Below are 17,474 nucleotides of genomic sequence, written 5' to 3'. Positions count from 1 at the left end.
GATCCATCAAAACGTTGAATTGGACACCATGTTCTGTTCTGTCTATGGTCTTACTAAGGTTGAGTCCCAAATGGCACCCTATTCCCTATCTGTGCATACATTTTTAACAGAGCCCTATGGGTCCTGATAAAAACAATAGTGCACTATATAGGGAATAGGGTGCCATTTGGGACATACAGTTGAAGTCGGAAGTTTACATACACCTTAGCAAAATACATTTAAACTCCATTTTTCACAATTCCTGACATTTAATCCTTGTAAAATTTCCCTGTCTTAGGTCAGTTAGGATCACCACTTTATTTTAAGAATGTGAAATGTCAGAATAATAGTAGAGAGTGATTTATTTCAGCTTTTCTTTCTTTCGTCACATTCCCAATGGGTCAGAAGTTTACATACACAATTTTCTATAGGATTGAGGTCAGGGCTTTGTGATGGCCACTCCAATAACTTGAAAAGGTTTTGCCACAACTATGGAAGTATGCTTGGGGTTATTGTCCATTTGGAAGACCCATTTGCGACCAAGCTTTAACTTCCTGACTGATGTCTTGAGATGTTGCTTCAATATAGCCACATACTTTTCCTGCCTCATGATGCCATCTATTTTGTGAAGTGCACCAGTCCCTCCTGCAGCAAATCACCCCCACAACATGATGCTGCCACCCCCGTGCTTCACGGTTGGGATGGTGTTCTTCGGCTTGCAAGCATCCCCCTTTTTCCTCCAAACATAATGATGGTCATTATGTCCAAACAGTTCTATTTTTGTTTCATCAGACCAGAGGACATTTCTCCAAAAAGTATGATCTTTGTCCCCATGTGCAGTTGCAAACCGTAGTCTGGCTTTTTTATGGCAGTTTTGGAGCAGTGGCTTCTTCCTTGCTGAGCGGCCATTCAGGTTATGTCGATATAGGACTCGTTTTACTGTGGATATAGATACTTTTGTACCTGTTTCCTCCAGCATTTTCGCAAGGTCCTTTGCTGTTGTTCTGGGATTGATTTGCACTTTTCGCGCCAAAGTACGTTCATCTCTTGGAGACAGAACACGTCTCCTTCCTGAGCAGTATGACGGCTGTGTGGTCCCATGGTGTTTATACTTGCGTACTATTGTTTGTACAGATGAACGTGATACCTTCAGGCATTTGGAAATTACTCCCAAGGATGAACCAGACTTGTGGAGGTCTACAATTTCATTCTGAGGTCTTGACTGATTTCTTTTGATTTTCCCATGATGTCAAGCAAGGAGGCACTGAGTTTGAATGTAGGCCTTGAAATACATCCACAGGTACACCTCCAATTGATTCAAATTATGTCAGTTAGCCTATCAGAAGCTTCTAAAGCCATGAAATCATTTTCTGGAATTTTCCAAGCTGTGATACAGTGAGTTCTAAGTGAAATAATCTGTCTGTAAACAATTGTTGGAAAAATTACTTGTGTCATGCACAAAGTAGATGTCCTAATCGACTTGCCAAACTATAGTTTGTTAACAAGAAATTTGTTGTGGTTGAAAAACAAGTTTTAATGACTCCAACCTAAGTGTATGTAAACTTCCGACTTCAACTGTAACCTAAAGCTGCAAGGCTTCCTGACTTGGACAAGCAGGCATGTAACTGAAGGATATCTGAAATGAGGCAGGTTCAAATGGAAATGAGGGATATTACGCTTTATTTTATCGTTCGATTTTTACTTGGAATTTACTCAGAAATGGCAAGCTACAGTAATTACATAGTAACAAACAACTCACTATTTTATTTCAGATTCACCGAAGCCAAGTGCCACTAAAAATGCTATCGTTACCATACAAATTATCAAAAAAGAGTTGTAGTGGTATAAAATAAGGCCTATTTGCCATATTTCTTCTGTATCCTGGTTCATTTCTTACACCCTTCTAGTTGTTTTTTAAACCCTAGTGTTGGGTGTTCCTAACAGGGACATCCTACACAGGTCTCCAGTAGCAGGGGCCAAACAGGGGCCTGGAAGATCTACAGTAAATAGAATCTAACTGTAAACACTTCAAAACTGACATTGATTTGACATCCAGTGTTGATATTCTCATTCGAAACACATTTAAAAACCCATTTCAGAACTGTGGAATATTCCACCTTGCCGAATCTACCTCTGGCCCCATTGATTTGTACATGGGGATTCAAATGGCTTCAAAGGGCAAAAGCCATCGGTGTGTACGTGTTAGCCCTTTCTGTCTCCTCAGGCTATTTCAACAATCTTCATTAGCTAGAAGCCTGATATCATTACCCAGCAATCTGCTTTCCATTGTAGGCCTCTGGTACATAAGCATGTCCCATATAACAAACTGTACATCCATTTGCCCCTCCAATCCCCTTCTACCACAGCTCAAGGAAATCATGGTTGTTAGTCAAGTAAGGTGAAATTACACAGCCTCCCTCGTATATAAACATATACTATGTTATTGTTGTGGTTTTAAAACACCAACAACAACACACAAATATTTATAATTAAATTCATAATCAAAATTACTCCCAAGAATGAAAATCCAATTATAAAACACACGCTGTAGATTAAATGACCTATTTGTGTTTATGATTAAGATGTTATTAATGTTGCAGATCATTGCTTTCCCAATTTCCTCCTCCCCATTTCACTCATTCTGCCCTGAGCTACACATTTCAACATTACCTACCTACACTCTTAGAAAAAATGGTTCCAAAAGGGTTTTGAGGCTGTCCCCATAGGAGAACCCTTTTTGGTTCCACGCAGAACCTTCAAAAGGGTTCCATGTGGAACCAAAGGGCTCTACCTAGAACCAAAAATGGGCTCTTCAAATGGTTCTCCTATGGGGACAGCCGGTTCTCGATAGCACCTTTTTTTCTAAGAGTGTACACAATAGCCACAACTAGAAGTGAGCTCATACAGAAAATTATAAACATTTCCATATTATTTTTCCCAGACCAAATTTCCCTCTCATAGAGGTTTTTAGCTCAATAAGACATAAAAGTTAAATGAAAATATTGATAGCCTCAAGATACATAAAAAAATATTTCGTGAAAACCATTTCCCAATAAAAATAAATCAAACAACATGACACAAATACTTGGAATTTGGAATGGTCATTTAATAGAGGCCATTCTAGGACAAAATAATAGTACTTCTCTCCTGTATGTGTATTTTCTCTTTGGTGTCTCAATACAAACCGACGCAGAAGCAGACCCAGCCTTGCAGCACTTTATGCTAAGTTAATTTACCCAAATACATCCACAGCGCCACCTTACATCAACAGCTTAGTTAATGGAAACCTACTGATCCATAACAGTGGTGGTGCTAGACGTTGGCTGGAGGGCCAAGCAGGTATGAATGTTAATATCATTGATCGATCACAGGATTTGAAAGGAAGCATACGCCGGTGTGTTTAATTATAATTGCGTCAGGCCGGGCGGGCGTTGCGGCAGTGTTGTTATGGCAGCACGGCCCCCTTCTTGTATTTGACTAGGGTCACATCTCGGTCTCACCTTGCAAGTGTAATGCTATATTAAATGCCACTCATGTTAAGTGTGTTGTTGTGTTCTGTTGAAACCCCTCCTGTCCTGAATGATGCAGTCACGGCATAATATAAAGGTTAAATTGAAAATTGTCCCTTCAAACAAGCAAGAGAAACCCTGCTATGATTGATATCCCTTCTCCTAACAGGGAAATAAATGTTAGCGGTGTAGACCCCATGTTTTAGTCTCCTTCATACAATATATGTATATAATGTATTCTAATGTGTCTGGATTAAATGTGGAATGTGTCAGTCTCAGGGGAATTGAAAAGGTCGTAGGGAAAGATTAGGAGGTTTGGAGAGGGCCTGGGTTGATTAACCCCATGATAATTGCCTTAAATCACAACAATAAGGATTGACGGGGCTGAGCACCAGCTTGTGACATGTACACTTCACCCTGTTCATTGCTTTGACACTTTCACCAACCAAAACAATTGTTGAGATTGTTATCTTTTAATATTGATACTGGTTATGATGATGATGAAGTCAGGTCACACTGCCTTCAGTTTTATCAGCTTTCTCATACAGTCAGAATACTCAGTCTATTTATTTCTGTCCTTAAAATAGTAACGATATAATATAGGCGAATAATTATTTTCACAGACCCTCATAACAGAACATCCTACTTTATGAATACAGCTTTATGTACACCTTTATGCCTTGGGACAAGACTATGAACACTGTACAAGCTTAATTTGAGTGTGGAGTCATGTACATTTAGTATAATCAGCTAGGATCCATTGCACAATACTGGACCTCTCTATATTCTTTATTTACAGGACAAGTCAATCAAATCTCCCCTTGCACAAGGAGGCAGTCTTTGGATCTTTTAATTTCCTAATTCAGATATGGAGGGAAAACCATCCAGTCTTTCAGATGAAGTATCTCTCTTTATAGGCAAGGCTATGACACTCACATGGTCCAGAAGTGCAGGTTCAGGTGTTGGGGCTCCAGAGCGTGTATGGGGGCCCCTGTTGTACCACTACGTGGGGGTCTGAAGCCCGGCAAAGGGGGGTTGGGGGTGGAGAGGATGTAGTCAATACTGAATTTAATCTCCGGTTCTGGTTTATCCTGCTGGTTTGGGTTGAGGGGGGTGTGGTGACCTGGTCTGTGGTCAGGGCTGATGGGGCAGAAGGAGTCTGGTTTGGGGTTAGGGTTAGGATCGGACCGCCTGGTGGAGCCGCCGTGTTGGTTGTTGATGTTATTGTTCTTGTTATTGTCTACTGGGAGGAAAGGCTCCCCAGGCTCTCTGAAACCCATTTTCATGTTGCGTCGGCGCCGGCGACGCCGAAAGTTGCCGTTCTCGAAGAGGTCAAGCATGGACTCACAGCCGGTGGCGAATGTCCAGTAGTTGCCTTTCCCCTTCTCGTTTCCCTCCGTACGGGGAACCTAAAGAAATATAGGTAAAATAAAATAAAACACAATAAGAAAGTAGAAATAAACCCATAATAGCCTATTTGTGATCACGCTCAAATGTGAAAGCAACATACAGTACTGTATTGAAACAGTATTTTGTCTGTTACCCTTTTTGCTTATAGTCAACTGTGTGCAAAAGACACATTCGGTTAAAATTCATACAGTACATTTGTAAATGTGCATGTAAACGTGTATGACTGTTCACTGTCTCATTTCTGACCTTATTATTGTAATATATTTTAAACGTTTCATACAATATTTAATCAACGAGGATAAAATATTATAGTCTTACTTGTTTTCTTCTGACTGATATAAAGTTAAACTAATATCGAAGAAAGTAATAAAATGTGTATCTTACTCTGTTTGATAATGATTCTTGATCAAGTTATCAACTATCATCACACAACATATGTTAAAAAGTCCTTTACCTTAATGAAGCAGCTGTTGAGCGAGAGGTTGTGTCGTATGGAGTTTTGCCATGCTCTCTGGTTAGACCTGTAGTGGATAAAGGAAACAGTACATACACTACTCTGTCAAACTGAATTTGTGAAAGGTATCCAGCCACTTTTTAAGGAAAATGACCGTTGAATAGACATGTGAAGTTAAATAGACATGTGAAGCTCCTGACCTGTAGTATGGAAAGCGCTTCATGATGAACTCATAGATCCCTGACAAGGTGACCCGGTGCTCTGGACTCTGCTGGATGGCCATGGCTATCAACGCTATGTAACTGAAGAGAGAGGGCAGACAGAGTTACAAAAAGCACAAAGATTTATTTGAATTAATATTTCTTGGTGTTCACATTGATATTCCCAAGAACAGGGTTGGGGAGTAAATTATTACATGTAATCAGTTACATGTAATCTGATGACAAAAAACTGCAATCACTTACATTACTAGCAAAAATATTATAATCAGTTTACAGATACTTTTGAAAAACTAGATGATTACTTTTACTTTTAAATTCAAAAATACATTATGAAACCTTTCTGTTTCCTCAATAACATTCAATTCAGCATTGAAAGAAGGCATATGTTTAGCTTTGTTCCACCTGATCAGGCTTTTATGGGCTCCCGAGTGGCACAGCGGTCCAAGGCACTGCATCTCAGTGCAAGAGGCATTACTATAATACCTGGTTCCAATCCCGGCTGTATCACATCCAGCTGTGATTGGGAGTCCCATAGGTCGGCGTACAATTGGCCTGGGTTTGGCTGGAGTAGGCTGTCATTGTATATAATAATTTGTTCTTAACTGATTTGCCTGGTTAAATAAAAAATTAAAATTGAAGTCTGACCACAAGTCATGGAGGACACACCAAACGTGTTTGATGGATCCATTTTGTCTTCTTCTAATGATGCTTAAAGGGAAAGTCATTTTTTTTAATAACTAAAAGTGATCAGATTACATCACTGAGTTTTGGTAATCCAAAAGTTACTTTACTGATTACAATTTTGGACAGGCAACTAGTAACCTTAAAATATTACACTTAGAAAGTAACCTACCCAACCCTGCCCAATAATATCTTGATAAGACTGATTAAAGTTACATTCAGGGAAAGTGGTCTAATATTCTTAATTATGATACCAATTTAATTTGGATAGTGTTGAGATTCCACAATCATCTGATTCAAATAATACAACAACATTTGGTAGTTAGGTTTTAGATTTTAAATGGCTTGCATTGCATTCATTTGTGATTTATATTATGGTCTATAAAATACAAAAACAATATGAATTTGTTTTGTATTTTTTCAGTAATAATAATAATGTAATATCTTAAAGACATAATATCTTAGATCATGAATAATGCTTCCATTATTTAAAAATATAACAATGATATAATATACTAATTCCATTATATGAATCATAAGCATTCTACCTGTAAGCAGGTCGACACATCTTCTTGTCTTCATCCGTGCTGCAGGAAGGGTATCCATCTCCATCATAGTTGAAGCAGTTATATGGATACTGCGAGTTATCAAACATGTCTACACTTCCACACTGGCTATTATAGGACTGCTTCATCTAATTAACAAATAAATTGCCGTTTTTACCACCCTCCAAATTTAGACCAATAGTACCAAGCAGTTGTTTTCTTTACAGAGAATGTTCTTCTACTCTACTCTAACATACTCTACTCATAGTGGTGGCTATACTGAATGAAGTATACCTTCCCCCTTGGTGATGAATAGATCTCTTGGAACCCCCACTCTCCTCCTCATCGACTGCCTCACAGTTGGGTTGGTCCCCAGGTAGGCTAGGCTAGCGCCGATAAGACATGCCATGCACCAAATGACTTGGCCAGCCCAACGCATGCAGCTTGTCCACGTGAACGTCTGAACCCGGGGCGTGATCAACTGGTAGCTAGACTAATCTCTGTCTCGCTTCAATCTGGGTGGTCTATAGACTATTTCGATTGTTGACTTTATGTTTGGTTTGTTTCTTTTTATAGTCTAATCTACCTAACATGATTTAAACAACTAATCCAATACTAACAAACAACCTCCTTACATCTCCATCTCTCTCTTCCTATTTTTTTCTTTAGCCTAACTCTTTAAAGAGTGTGTGTTGTGTTGGGGTATGTTGTGTTGGGGTATGTTGTGTTGGGGTATGTTGTGTTGGGGTATGTTGTGTTGGGGTATGTTGTGTTGGGGTATGTTGTGTTGGGGTATGTTGTGTTGGGGTATGTTGTGTTGGGGTATGTTGTGTTGGGGTATGTTGTGTTGGGGTATGTTGTGTTGGGGTGTGTTGTGTTGGGGTGTGTTGTGTTGGGGTGTGTTGTGTTGGGGTATGTTGTGTTGGGGTATGTTGTGTTGGGGTATGTTGTGTTGGGGTGTGTTGTGTTGGGGTATGTTGTGTTGGGGTATGTTGTGTTGGGGTATGTTGTGTTGGGTATGTTGTGTTGGGGTATGTTGTGTTGGGGTATGTTGTGTTGGGGTATGTTGTGTTGGGGTATGTTGTGTTGGGGTATGTTGTGTTGGGGTATGTTGTGTTGGGGTATGTTGTGTTGGGGTATGTTGTGTTGGGGTATGTTGTGTTGGGGTATGTTGTGTTGGGGTATGTTGTGTTGGGGTATGTTGTGTTGGGGTATGTTGTGTTGGGGTATGTTGTGTTGGGGTATGTTGTGTTGGGGTATGTTGTGTTGGGGTATGTTGTGTTGGGGTATGTTGTGTTGGGGTGTGTTGTGTTGGGGTGTGTTGTGTTGGGGTGTGTTGTGTTGGGGTATGTTGTGTTGGGGTGTGTTGTGTTGGGGTGTGTTGTGTTGGGGTATGTTGTGTTGGGGTATGTTGTGTTGGGGTATGTTGTGTTGGGGTATGTTGTGTTGGGGTATGTTGTGTTGGGGTATGTTGTGTTGGGGTATGTTGTGTTGGGGTATGTTGTGTTGGGGTATGTTGTGTTGGGGTGTGTTGTGTTGGGGTATGTTGTGTTGGGGTATGTTGTGTTGGGGTATGTTGTGTTGGGGTATGTTGTGTTGGGGTATGTTGTGTTGGGGTATGTTGTGTTGGGGTATGTTGTGTTGGGGTATGTTGTGTTGGGGTATGTTGTGTTGGGGTATGTTGTGTTGGGGTATGTTGTGTTGGGGTATGTTGTGTTGGGGTGTGTTGTGTTGGGGTATGTTGTGTTGGGGTATGTTGTGTTGGGGTGTGTTGTGTTGGGGTATGTTGTGTTGGGGTATGTTGTGTTGGGGTATGTTGTGTTGGGGTATGTTGTGTTGGGGTATGTTGTGTTGGGGTATGTTGTGTTGGGGTATGTTGTGTTGGGGTATGTTGTGTTGGGGTATGTTGTGTTGGGGTATGTTGTGTTGGGGTATGTTGTGTTGGGGTATGTTGTGTTGGGGTATGTTGTGTTGGGGTATGTTGTGTTGGGGTATGTTGTGTTGGGGTATGTTGTGTTGGGGTATGTTGTGTTGGGGTATGTTGTGTTGGGGTATGTTGTGTTGGGGTATGTTGTGTTGGGGTATGTTGTGTTGGGGTATGTTGTGTTGGGGTATGTTGTGTTGGGGTATGTTGTGTTGGGGTATGTTGTGTTGGGGTATGTTGTGTTGGGGTATGTTGTGTTGGGGTATGTTGTGTTGGGGTATGTTGTGTTGGGGTATGTTGTGTTGGGGTATGTTGTGTTGGGGTATGTTGTGTTGGGGTATGTTGTGTTGGGGTATGTTGTGTTGGGGTATGTTGTGTTGGGGTATGTTGTGTTGGGGTATGTTGTGTTGGGGTATGTTGTGTTGGGGTATGTTGTGTTGGGGTATGTTGTGTTGGGGTATGTTGTGTTGGGGTATGTTGTGTTGGGGTATGTTGTGTTGGGGTATGTTGTGTTGGGGTATGTTGTGTTGGGGTATGTTGTGTTGGGGTATGTTGTGTTGGGGTATGTTGTGTTGGGGTATGTTGTGTTGGGGTATGTTGTGTTGGGGTATGTTGTGTTGGGGTATGTTGTGTTGGGGTATGTTGTGTTGGGGTATGTTGTGTTGGGGTATGTTGTGTTGGGGTATGTTGTGTTGGGTATGTTGTGTTGGGGTATGTTGTGTTGGGGTATGTTGTGTTGGGGTATGTTGTGTTGGGGTATGTTGTGTTGGGGTATGTTGTGTTGGGGTATGTTGTGTTGGGGTATGTTGTGTTGGGGTATGTTGTGTTGGGGTATGTTGTGTTGGGGTATGTTGTGTTGGGGTATGTTGTGTTGGGGTATGTTGTGTTGGGGTATGTTGTGTTGGGGTATGTTGTGTTGGGGTATGTTGTGTTGGGGTATGTTGTGTTGGGGTATGTTGTGTTGGGGTATGTTGTGTTGGGGTGTGTTGTGTTGGGGTATGTTGTGTTGGGGTGTGTTGTGTTGGGGTATGTTGTGTTGGGGTGTGTTGTGTTGGGGTATGTTGTGTTGGGGTGTGTTGTGTTGGGGTGTGTTGTGTTGGGGTGTGTTGTGTTGGGGTGTGTTGTGTTGGGGTGTGTTGTGTTGGGGTATGTTGTGTTGGGGTGTGTTGTGTTGGGGTGTGTTGTGTTGGGGTGTGTTGTGTTGGGGTGTGTTGTGTTGGGGTGTGTTGTGTTGGGGTATGTTGTGTTGGGGTGTGTTGTGTTGGGGTATGTTGTGTTGGGGTGTGTTGTGTTGGGGTATGTTGTGTTGGGGTATGTTGTGTTGGGGTATGTTGTGTTGGGGTATGTTGTGTTGGGTATGTTGTGTTGGGGTATGTTGTGTTGGGGTATGTTGTGTTGGGGTATGTTGTGTTGGGGTGTGTTGTGTTGGGGTATGTTGTGTTGGGGTATGTTGTGTTGGGGTATGTTGTGTTGGGGTATGTTGTGTTGGGGTATGTTGTGTTGGGGTATGTTGTGTTGGGGTGTGTTGTGTTGGGGTATGTTGTGTTGGGGTGTGTTGTGTTGGGGTATGTTGTGTTGGGGTATGTTGTGTTGGGGTATGTTGTGTTGGGGTATGTTGTGTTGGGGTATGTTGTGTTGGGGTATGTTGTGTTGGGGTATGTTGTGTTGGGGTATGTTGTGTTGGGGTATGTTGTGTTGGGGTATGTTGTGTTGGGGTGTGTTGTGTTGGGGTATGTTGTGTTGGGGTATGTTGTGTTGGGGTATGTTGTGTTGGGGTGTGTTGTGTTGGGGTATGTTGTGTTGGGGTGTGTTGTGTTGGGGTATGTTGTGTTGGGGTGTGTTGTGTTGGGGTATGTTGTGTTGGGGTATGTTGTGTTGGGGTATGTTGTGTTGGGGTATGTTGTGTTGGGGTATGTTGTGTTGGGGTATGTTGTGTTGGGGTATGTTGTGTTGGGGTATGTTGTGTTGGGGTATGTTGTGTTGGGGTATGTTGTGTTGGGGTATGTTGTGTTGGGGTATGTTGTGTTGGGGTATGTTGTGTTGGGGTATGTTGTGTTGGGGTATGTTGTGTTGGGGTATGTTGTGTTGGGGTATGTTGTGTTGGGGTGTGTTGTGTTGGGGTATGTTGTGTTGGGGTATGTTGTGTTGGGGTATGTTGTGTTGGGGTATGTTGTGTTGGGGTATGTTGTGTTGGGGTATGTTGTGTTGGGGTATGTTGTGTTGGGGTATGTTGTGTTGGGGTATGTTGTGTTGGGGTATGTTGTGTTGGGGTATGTTGTGCTTGTCCGACTTTTTTTCCGCAACCAGTTATTTTTTTTTGGGGGGGTTGTGGGGGTTTCCTTGTGTCACAGACGTTTTAGTCAACAAGGATAGTTTTGTAGATGCTATCTATAATGCTGTATAATGGCCATAAATTGTGTTTCCGTGACTAAAAGAGGGGATGTGTGTTCTGAAGGGCTCCTAACGGGGCATTTTGGTCTCTCCCGGCAGCGGACGGAGACCGGAGAAAACAGCCCGCGGGCGCGAGGACTCCGTGTGTGGCCTGCTGTGATCCAGTAGATTAATTGTTGTAGAGACCCTTTGTGTTCTTCTATCGATGCGACCAGAACAGTTTAAAAATGCAATTTTGTGTTTACTCCTTCGATACTAATGGGGCAAAGAAAGGGTCAACACTCCGGTCAATTTTAAAGTGGCAAATAAGATTGAACATTTTAGATGTCCATGTCCAAATAAAATACAACTATTCTTAGATCATGGAATTGGGCACATTTTGAAACAAAATTATTTTAGCTATTTTGTTTTATTTGGAAAATGCACAGCTATACCCTAATTGCTGGCAGCCAAGGTTGGCCCATACCAGCAAATGTGGTGTGTTTAATCAGGTGTCAACCCATTTGAAACAATGAAGTGTCCACATCTCTATCAAATATATTGTCTTTACATTTGGAGCCATGGCATATCCTCTCTGTATGTCACTGACCGCTGTGACCTTCGGTTGGTCTCCCTCAACATTATTTAGCAAATAAAGTGATTAGCCAGTTACTCTAATTGCCAAAACCCAAGATCTATTCTAAAATGCAAGTACACTAATTCCCTTTCATTAGTGATGCAGTGAAATCAATTGCACCGCCGTTTTCAGGAGCAAATCCAGGGCCTGGGTTGACTACCCACGTGATCAAACAAGGAGAGTCACTCTATCATAGAATTAGAACCAGATTCCAGAACTATGCCCAGTCTATTTGCTTTAGCAATTCTATTCTACGGTCCCTTCATCGGGGCAGTGCAGGGGTAAATGAGTGGGATCAGGATCAGATAAGGTGTCCTGTTGGTCGGATCCCTGGCTCATTCCCATGACGATGTTTCCTCTGCCGCCTGTCTGCGGTGGGGCTGATTACCCTAGTTAGGCCTGTGGTCCCTGTCCCTTAGATGTTTGTCTCAGAACGCATCCCAAATAGCACCATATTCCCTTTATAGTGCACTACTTTTAACCAGGGCCAATAGGGTTCTGGTCAAAATAAGTGCGCTATAAAGGGAATAGGGTGCCATTTGGGGCGTACACTCAGACTGGGCTTCCTCCATTCATGAGCAATCCTTTGGATGCATTTATAAACCATAGTGGAGGCATTCCAGGGGCTGTGAGGGGCTAGGGAAAGGTTATCAAAACAACAAGACGAAAGTGTAAACATGTTCATGTTGAGGCGCTGAGGGCCGTCTGCATTAGTACTGTAGTAGGCCTATAGACATCGTTACTGACCAGGCTCTGTAGTCTGAACATACAGACAAATACAGCTGAGATATTCCTTTTCTGTAAAAGCCAATGACTTCTGTGTCTGTGCTGCCTACAAGGATCAGAATCAAGTTCAAGTTTTTTGTCCCGTCTCATCATTATTTTTCAATGTATCTATTCTATGTTTCAGATATAACTAATAAAGTTAAATGACACGTTTAAATGCACATTTTGTTTTATTGCACCTTTACGATGTTGCAAACAAAACTCCACAGAAACAATGAACTGATGAAAAATAAGCATTTTAGCTGCAGTCAGAACCACAGCCTCTAATGTTGTCCATACCTCCGTCTATACATAAAGTATCAACACAGACAGACGTATGGAAACACGTATACTGTATATAGCTTCTGATCGGGAAATAATATTTCCCATAAATACCCTTTCAGTCATGATCCCAAACATTCAAGTATTTCTATCATTGCACAGGCACTAGGTTTATCTACTGTATATATATGAACTTTCAGTAACAGTAACTGAAATGTTTTCTCCAGCAAAGCAGATCTGCAGTTGGAAAGTTAAGAAATGTACATCCTGCATATCTGTAGACAACATTGACATCTGGACATCATACATACATCACACACAAAAGGAATATTCATCCTACAAAAATCTTGGTGTCACATTTGGCTTCTTAGTACCAAAATTGAGGACTGACTAAACTTTCATCTTAAATTCATCCTCAAATAATAAAGTAATCTATGGGCCAAAGAAAAATAAGAGAAAAGTACAATGGAGGATATGCTGTAGTGTGAATCACTTTGAATCTGATTAATTGTTGTAATTTAAACAGGAAAGGGCCTTTCCCAAACTGTTGCCCCTAAATTGGAAGCACAGAATCGTCTAGGATGTCATTGTATGCTGTAGCGTTAAGATTTCCCTTCACTGGAACTAAGGGGCCTAGCCCGAACCATGAAAAACAGCCACAGTTAGCACTATGCATTGGGGCAAGTAGCGTTCTCCTGGCATCCGCCAAACCTAGATTCGTCCGTCGGACTGCCAGATGGTGAAGCCTGCTACTTCGTGGCTGAGCCTTTGTTGCTCCTAGACATTTCCACTTCACAATAAAAGCACTTACAATTGACCGGGGCAGCTCTAGCAGGGCAGAATTTTGACAAACTGACTTGTTGGAAAGGTGGCATCCTATGACGGTGCAACATTGAAAGTCACTGAGCTCTTCAATAAGGCCATTCTACTGCCACTGTTTGTCTATGGAGATTGCATGGCTGTGTGCTCGATTTTATACACCTGTCAGCAACGGGTGTGGCTGAAATAGCCTAATCCACTAATTTGAAAGGGTGTCCACATACTTTTGTATATATATATATACAGTGTATCTGCGGAGCGAGCGGGTTTGAGGGTCATCCTATTGTGTGGATGAAGTAGGGGTGGGTGGCGGGCGGGTTGAATAATGAGGAAACAATGCATACAAAGATCCATAAATGTATCATTCTTGTGCAATGTATATCTATTGACTACACTGAGGTTTTTCATTATTTTTAGGCTATCTGGCATTAGTGCGTATTGCGTAAGCTTTAGAGCCTAACTGTATGCCCACCAAATAGCCTACAAGCCAATAGCCAAATGCTTTTGGGAACGGCCAGAAAAAGTTAAAGTCGATCCACTGAGGCAAAAAGGATAATGTCGGAGTTTAATTCAATAAAATAAAAGCTGCGAAATGGAGAGTTGTTTAAGTGGTAAAGGAGGATGATTGCAGTGCCGGCTATGTTATGTGTGATGATTCTTTACATTTTATTTAACCTTTATTTAACTAGGCAAGTCAGTAAAGAACACCCCAGCCAAACCCTAACCCAGCCAAACCCTAACCCGGGACGACGCTGGGCCAATTGTGCGTTGCCCAATCACGGCTGGTTGTGATACAGCCTGGAATCAAACAAGGGTCTGTAGTGACGCCTCTAGCACTGAGATGCAGTGCCTTAGACCGCTGCGCCACTCGGGAGCCCACTCAAGGCGTGCTATACAAATTCAACAGTCACAAGACCAGGACTTCCAATAGGCTTATGGCAAGTCAATTGAACTGTAGCCTACTGTTCATATGGGTTAAATGGAAACTGAAATCTGGACACTGACTGTAGGTCTATAACCTTACACATAACCTTAATATTAACTCCTGCAGAATGAAGCATTTCTTGCAGTAAAATAATACACCAAATTCAAATGTATCCCATATTTTGACTCGGAAACAGGGGTGGAGAAATATGATTGATTTCTTAGAGCATCTTGAGAGAATCCAAATCTGCAGTTAGGGACCTTCTGTAGAGGTGCTATTTTTATCAGCATCATAAAAGCTGATAGGCCTAGTATTTCAACCATAGGAGGATGGTGGCACCTTAATTGCCATTCCATTTACTCTGTTATCATGCATCCTTCTCCCCTCAGCAGCCTCCTGTGAAACCACATCAAATATGTATCCAAGCCGACCTAAAATCTTATCAGAAACATCTTGGGTCATTTTTACAGCTTTCTATTTCCTTACAACCGGTCTTTACTGATATAATTTGGACATTTTACATAGAAAATCTTTCCTGTTTATTTTTTGTTATTGCATTTTCTCCCCAGTCCCTAAACGTCTTTGCTTCGGGAAAGAAATAGAGACTACAAAGAAAAGTTTACTGATGTCAACTACATAGATAGAAGCATTCATTCTATCAATTTATGAAATTATTTTAGTGAGCAAGGGTTTATTTTAGTCTTCTAGGTCAACATATAATGACAAAAGTGAAGCAGCATGTATATAGTCTAATAATAGACAAGTTAACTAACAAATAGCCTACCGAAATGTCGGTAATTATAAGCAGAAACATATTTGCTAAAAAAAAACCCTGCACCCCTGTCAAAAAATCGTTCTTCCATCTCTGACCGTAGCCTACAGCATAGCTGGGCGGTTGCGGATGGGTTATTAGCAATTGTGGGCAGGTGCGGGTGAACAAACAGCTGACCTGCAGACCACTATTGTACATGCACTAGAGCTGCCCTCTCCTTGACCAGCTAAGAACTGCACATCTGTAGAGTCTCTCTCTCTCCCTCTTGGTCTCCTGACCACTCAGGGCTGTATTCGATCTGTATAGTGGAAGTTCAGCGTTACAGTGTGCTTGAAATTTAAAGGCATTGTTCCCACATTAGCGGAAACTGCATTCATGGTAAACGCTGCAAATGGCAGCTCAATAGGACATTAACTTTATATTTCTAGAGCATGTATTTATTTAACCATTATTTAACTAGGCAAGTTAAGAACAAATTCTTATTTACAATGACAGCCTACCCCGGCCAAACCCGGACAACACTGGGCCAATTGTGCGCCGCCCTATGGGGCTCCCAATCACGGCCGGTTGTGATACAGCCTGGAATCAAACCAGAGTCTGTAGTGACACCTCTAGCTCTGAGATGCAGTGCCTTAGACCGCTGCACCACTCGGGAGCTTCAGCGATACAGATTGACTAGAGCCCCCAGTCCTATTGATAGAAAAATTATGTGGGTCTCATTTATTTCAAACAATTAATATGAAATGCAATAAATACTCTCGGGACAGGAAGCACTTGAAAGATGAAAAGCAGAAGACACATTTTGCAGTAAACCCTCCAATGAAATATCTCTTAAATTATTTTTTTTTAAACCACATCAACAACAATGTAAAAGAGCAACAGAAGTTATAAAACATTTTGCAATAAATTGTTCATTAAGACACAGAATCGATCTCCAATACGCATATCGTTTGCACACCTGTGACAGGTCCCAACAATGTGTAGAAACACAATATTCAGTTGACAGCAGAAGGAATAATACCAGTCTTGGAATTCACTGAATTCAAAAATGTCTCCTGAACAAGACAAGCGGCTCTCACAAGACTTTCATGATCTGTGGTGCTGTGGTGGGAGATGATCGATTGGTTGGGAGGTGTACACTGTTATTTAAGGGGCCTATGTGGATGGTGGTAAAAACCGGTTCAGTCCGGTTTAATCTGGTCCAGTCCAATCCAGTTCAATCCAGTCCAGTCTGATCGACTCTAGTTCCGTACGGTTCGATTCGGTCCAATCCAGTATGGTCCATTCCAGAACAGTTCAGGCCTCCCAGCTACCTCCCCCTGGGTAATGTGTGCATCTGAGCCCCTTTCCTCTCCCCCGCCAGGTCATCCTCCACAACATTACTATAGCCCTCCTTCTCGATGCAGTCTGCCAGGACGTTGAGTGTGTGGCGTAGGCGTCTGTCCATAGCCTCCAGGTGGGGCTGGATGAGGATGGGGATCAGTTTGTCCCTCAGCAGAGACTCAGACATCAGATCACTCAGCTGGTACTCCTCCTTGGCCAGCAGCTGCAGACGCAGGTGGGTCGACTTCTTCACTCTGGAGAGACAGGAGGGGTCAGGAGGGAATGGAAGAAGTTCATTAACGCTTTATGATTGTAACTTCATATAAAGTCATTAACTCCCATAGAGAATGATAGAGATATAATTTTTATATACACTGAGTGTACAAAACATTAAGGACACCTGCTCTTTCCAAGACCTAGACTGACCAGGTGAATCCAGGTGAAAGCTATAATCCATTATTGATGTCACTTGTTAAATCCACTTCAATCAGTGAAGATGAAGGGGAGGAGACAGGTTAAAGAAGGATTTTTAAGCCTTAAGACAATTTTGACATGGATTGTGTATGTGTGCCATTCAGAGGGTGAATGGGAAAGACAGAATATTGAAGTGCCTTTGAACGGGGTATGGTAGTAGATGCCAGGCGCATCGGTTTGAGCCAAAAACAAGGGTTGCAACTCAATATTAGTAAGGTCTTCTTCATAATGTCCCATTATGGTGTCTGTGAGCACACAGGCATTTTGAAGTAGTCCATTTTCTTCTTCTACTACTTCTATGAGTTAGCAAACAAACTGAAAGGGTGCATACTGCCACCTAAAGTATGTTGTTTGAACAAGAATGAAGCCAAGGTCGGCTATTTA

The 17,474-nt window shown here is 42.0% G+C and overlaps 2 protein-coding genes across 2 annotated transcripts in view; both read right to left on the bottom strand.

Annotated features, from left to right (window-relative positions):
• Window positions 1–4,365: 4,365 nt before the first annotated feature.
• LOC120029515 (forkhead box protein L3-like) lies at window positions 4,366–6,909 on the bottom strand. The gene is made up of 4 exons (XM_038974770.1): window positions 6,803–6,909; window positions 5,553–5,654; window positions 5,353–5,419; window positions 4,366–4,897 (listed from the first exon to the last, which is right to left on the bottom strand). The coding sequence occupies exons 1-4, from the start codon at window positions 6,907–6,909 to the stop codon at window positions 4,421–4,423; spliced, it is 753 nt and encodes a 250-aa protein (XP_038830698.1). The 3' UTR covers window positions 4,366–4,420.
• Window positions 6,910–15,866: 8,957 nt separating this feature from the next.
• Window positions 15,867–17,474, bottom strand: part of LOC120029529 (extracellular serine/threonine protein kinase FAM20C-like) — a 65,838-nt gene continuing 64,230 nt past the window's right edge. Inside the window, exon 9 of the mRNA XM_038974791.1 lies at window positions 15,867–16,870. Coding sequence (XP_038830719.1) covers window positions 16,603–16,870 — 268 coding nt within the window. The 3' untranslated portion in view covers window positions 15,867–16,602. The remainder of the gene's footprint in view (window positions 16,871–17,474) is intronic.

This window comes from Salvelinus namaycush, chromosome 35 (assembly GCF_016432855.1).
Source record: "Salvelinus namaycush isolate Seneca chromosome 35, SaNama_1.0, whole genome shotgun sequence".
NCBI classification, from domain to species: Eukaryota; Metazoa; Chordata; class Actinopteri; order Salmoniformes; family Salmonidae; genus Salvelinus; species Salvelinus namaycush.
Note: the sequence above shows the minus strand (reverse complement) of the source record. Positions and strands in the feature narration are given on the sequence as shown.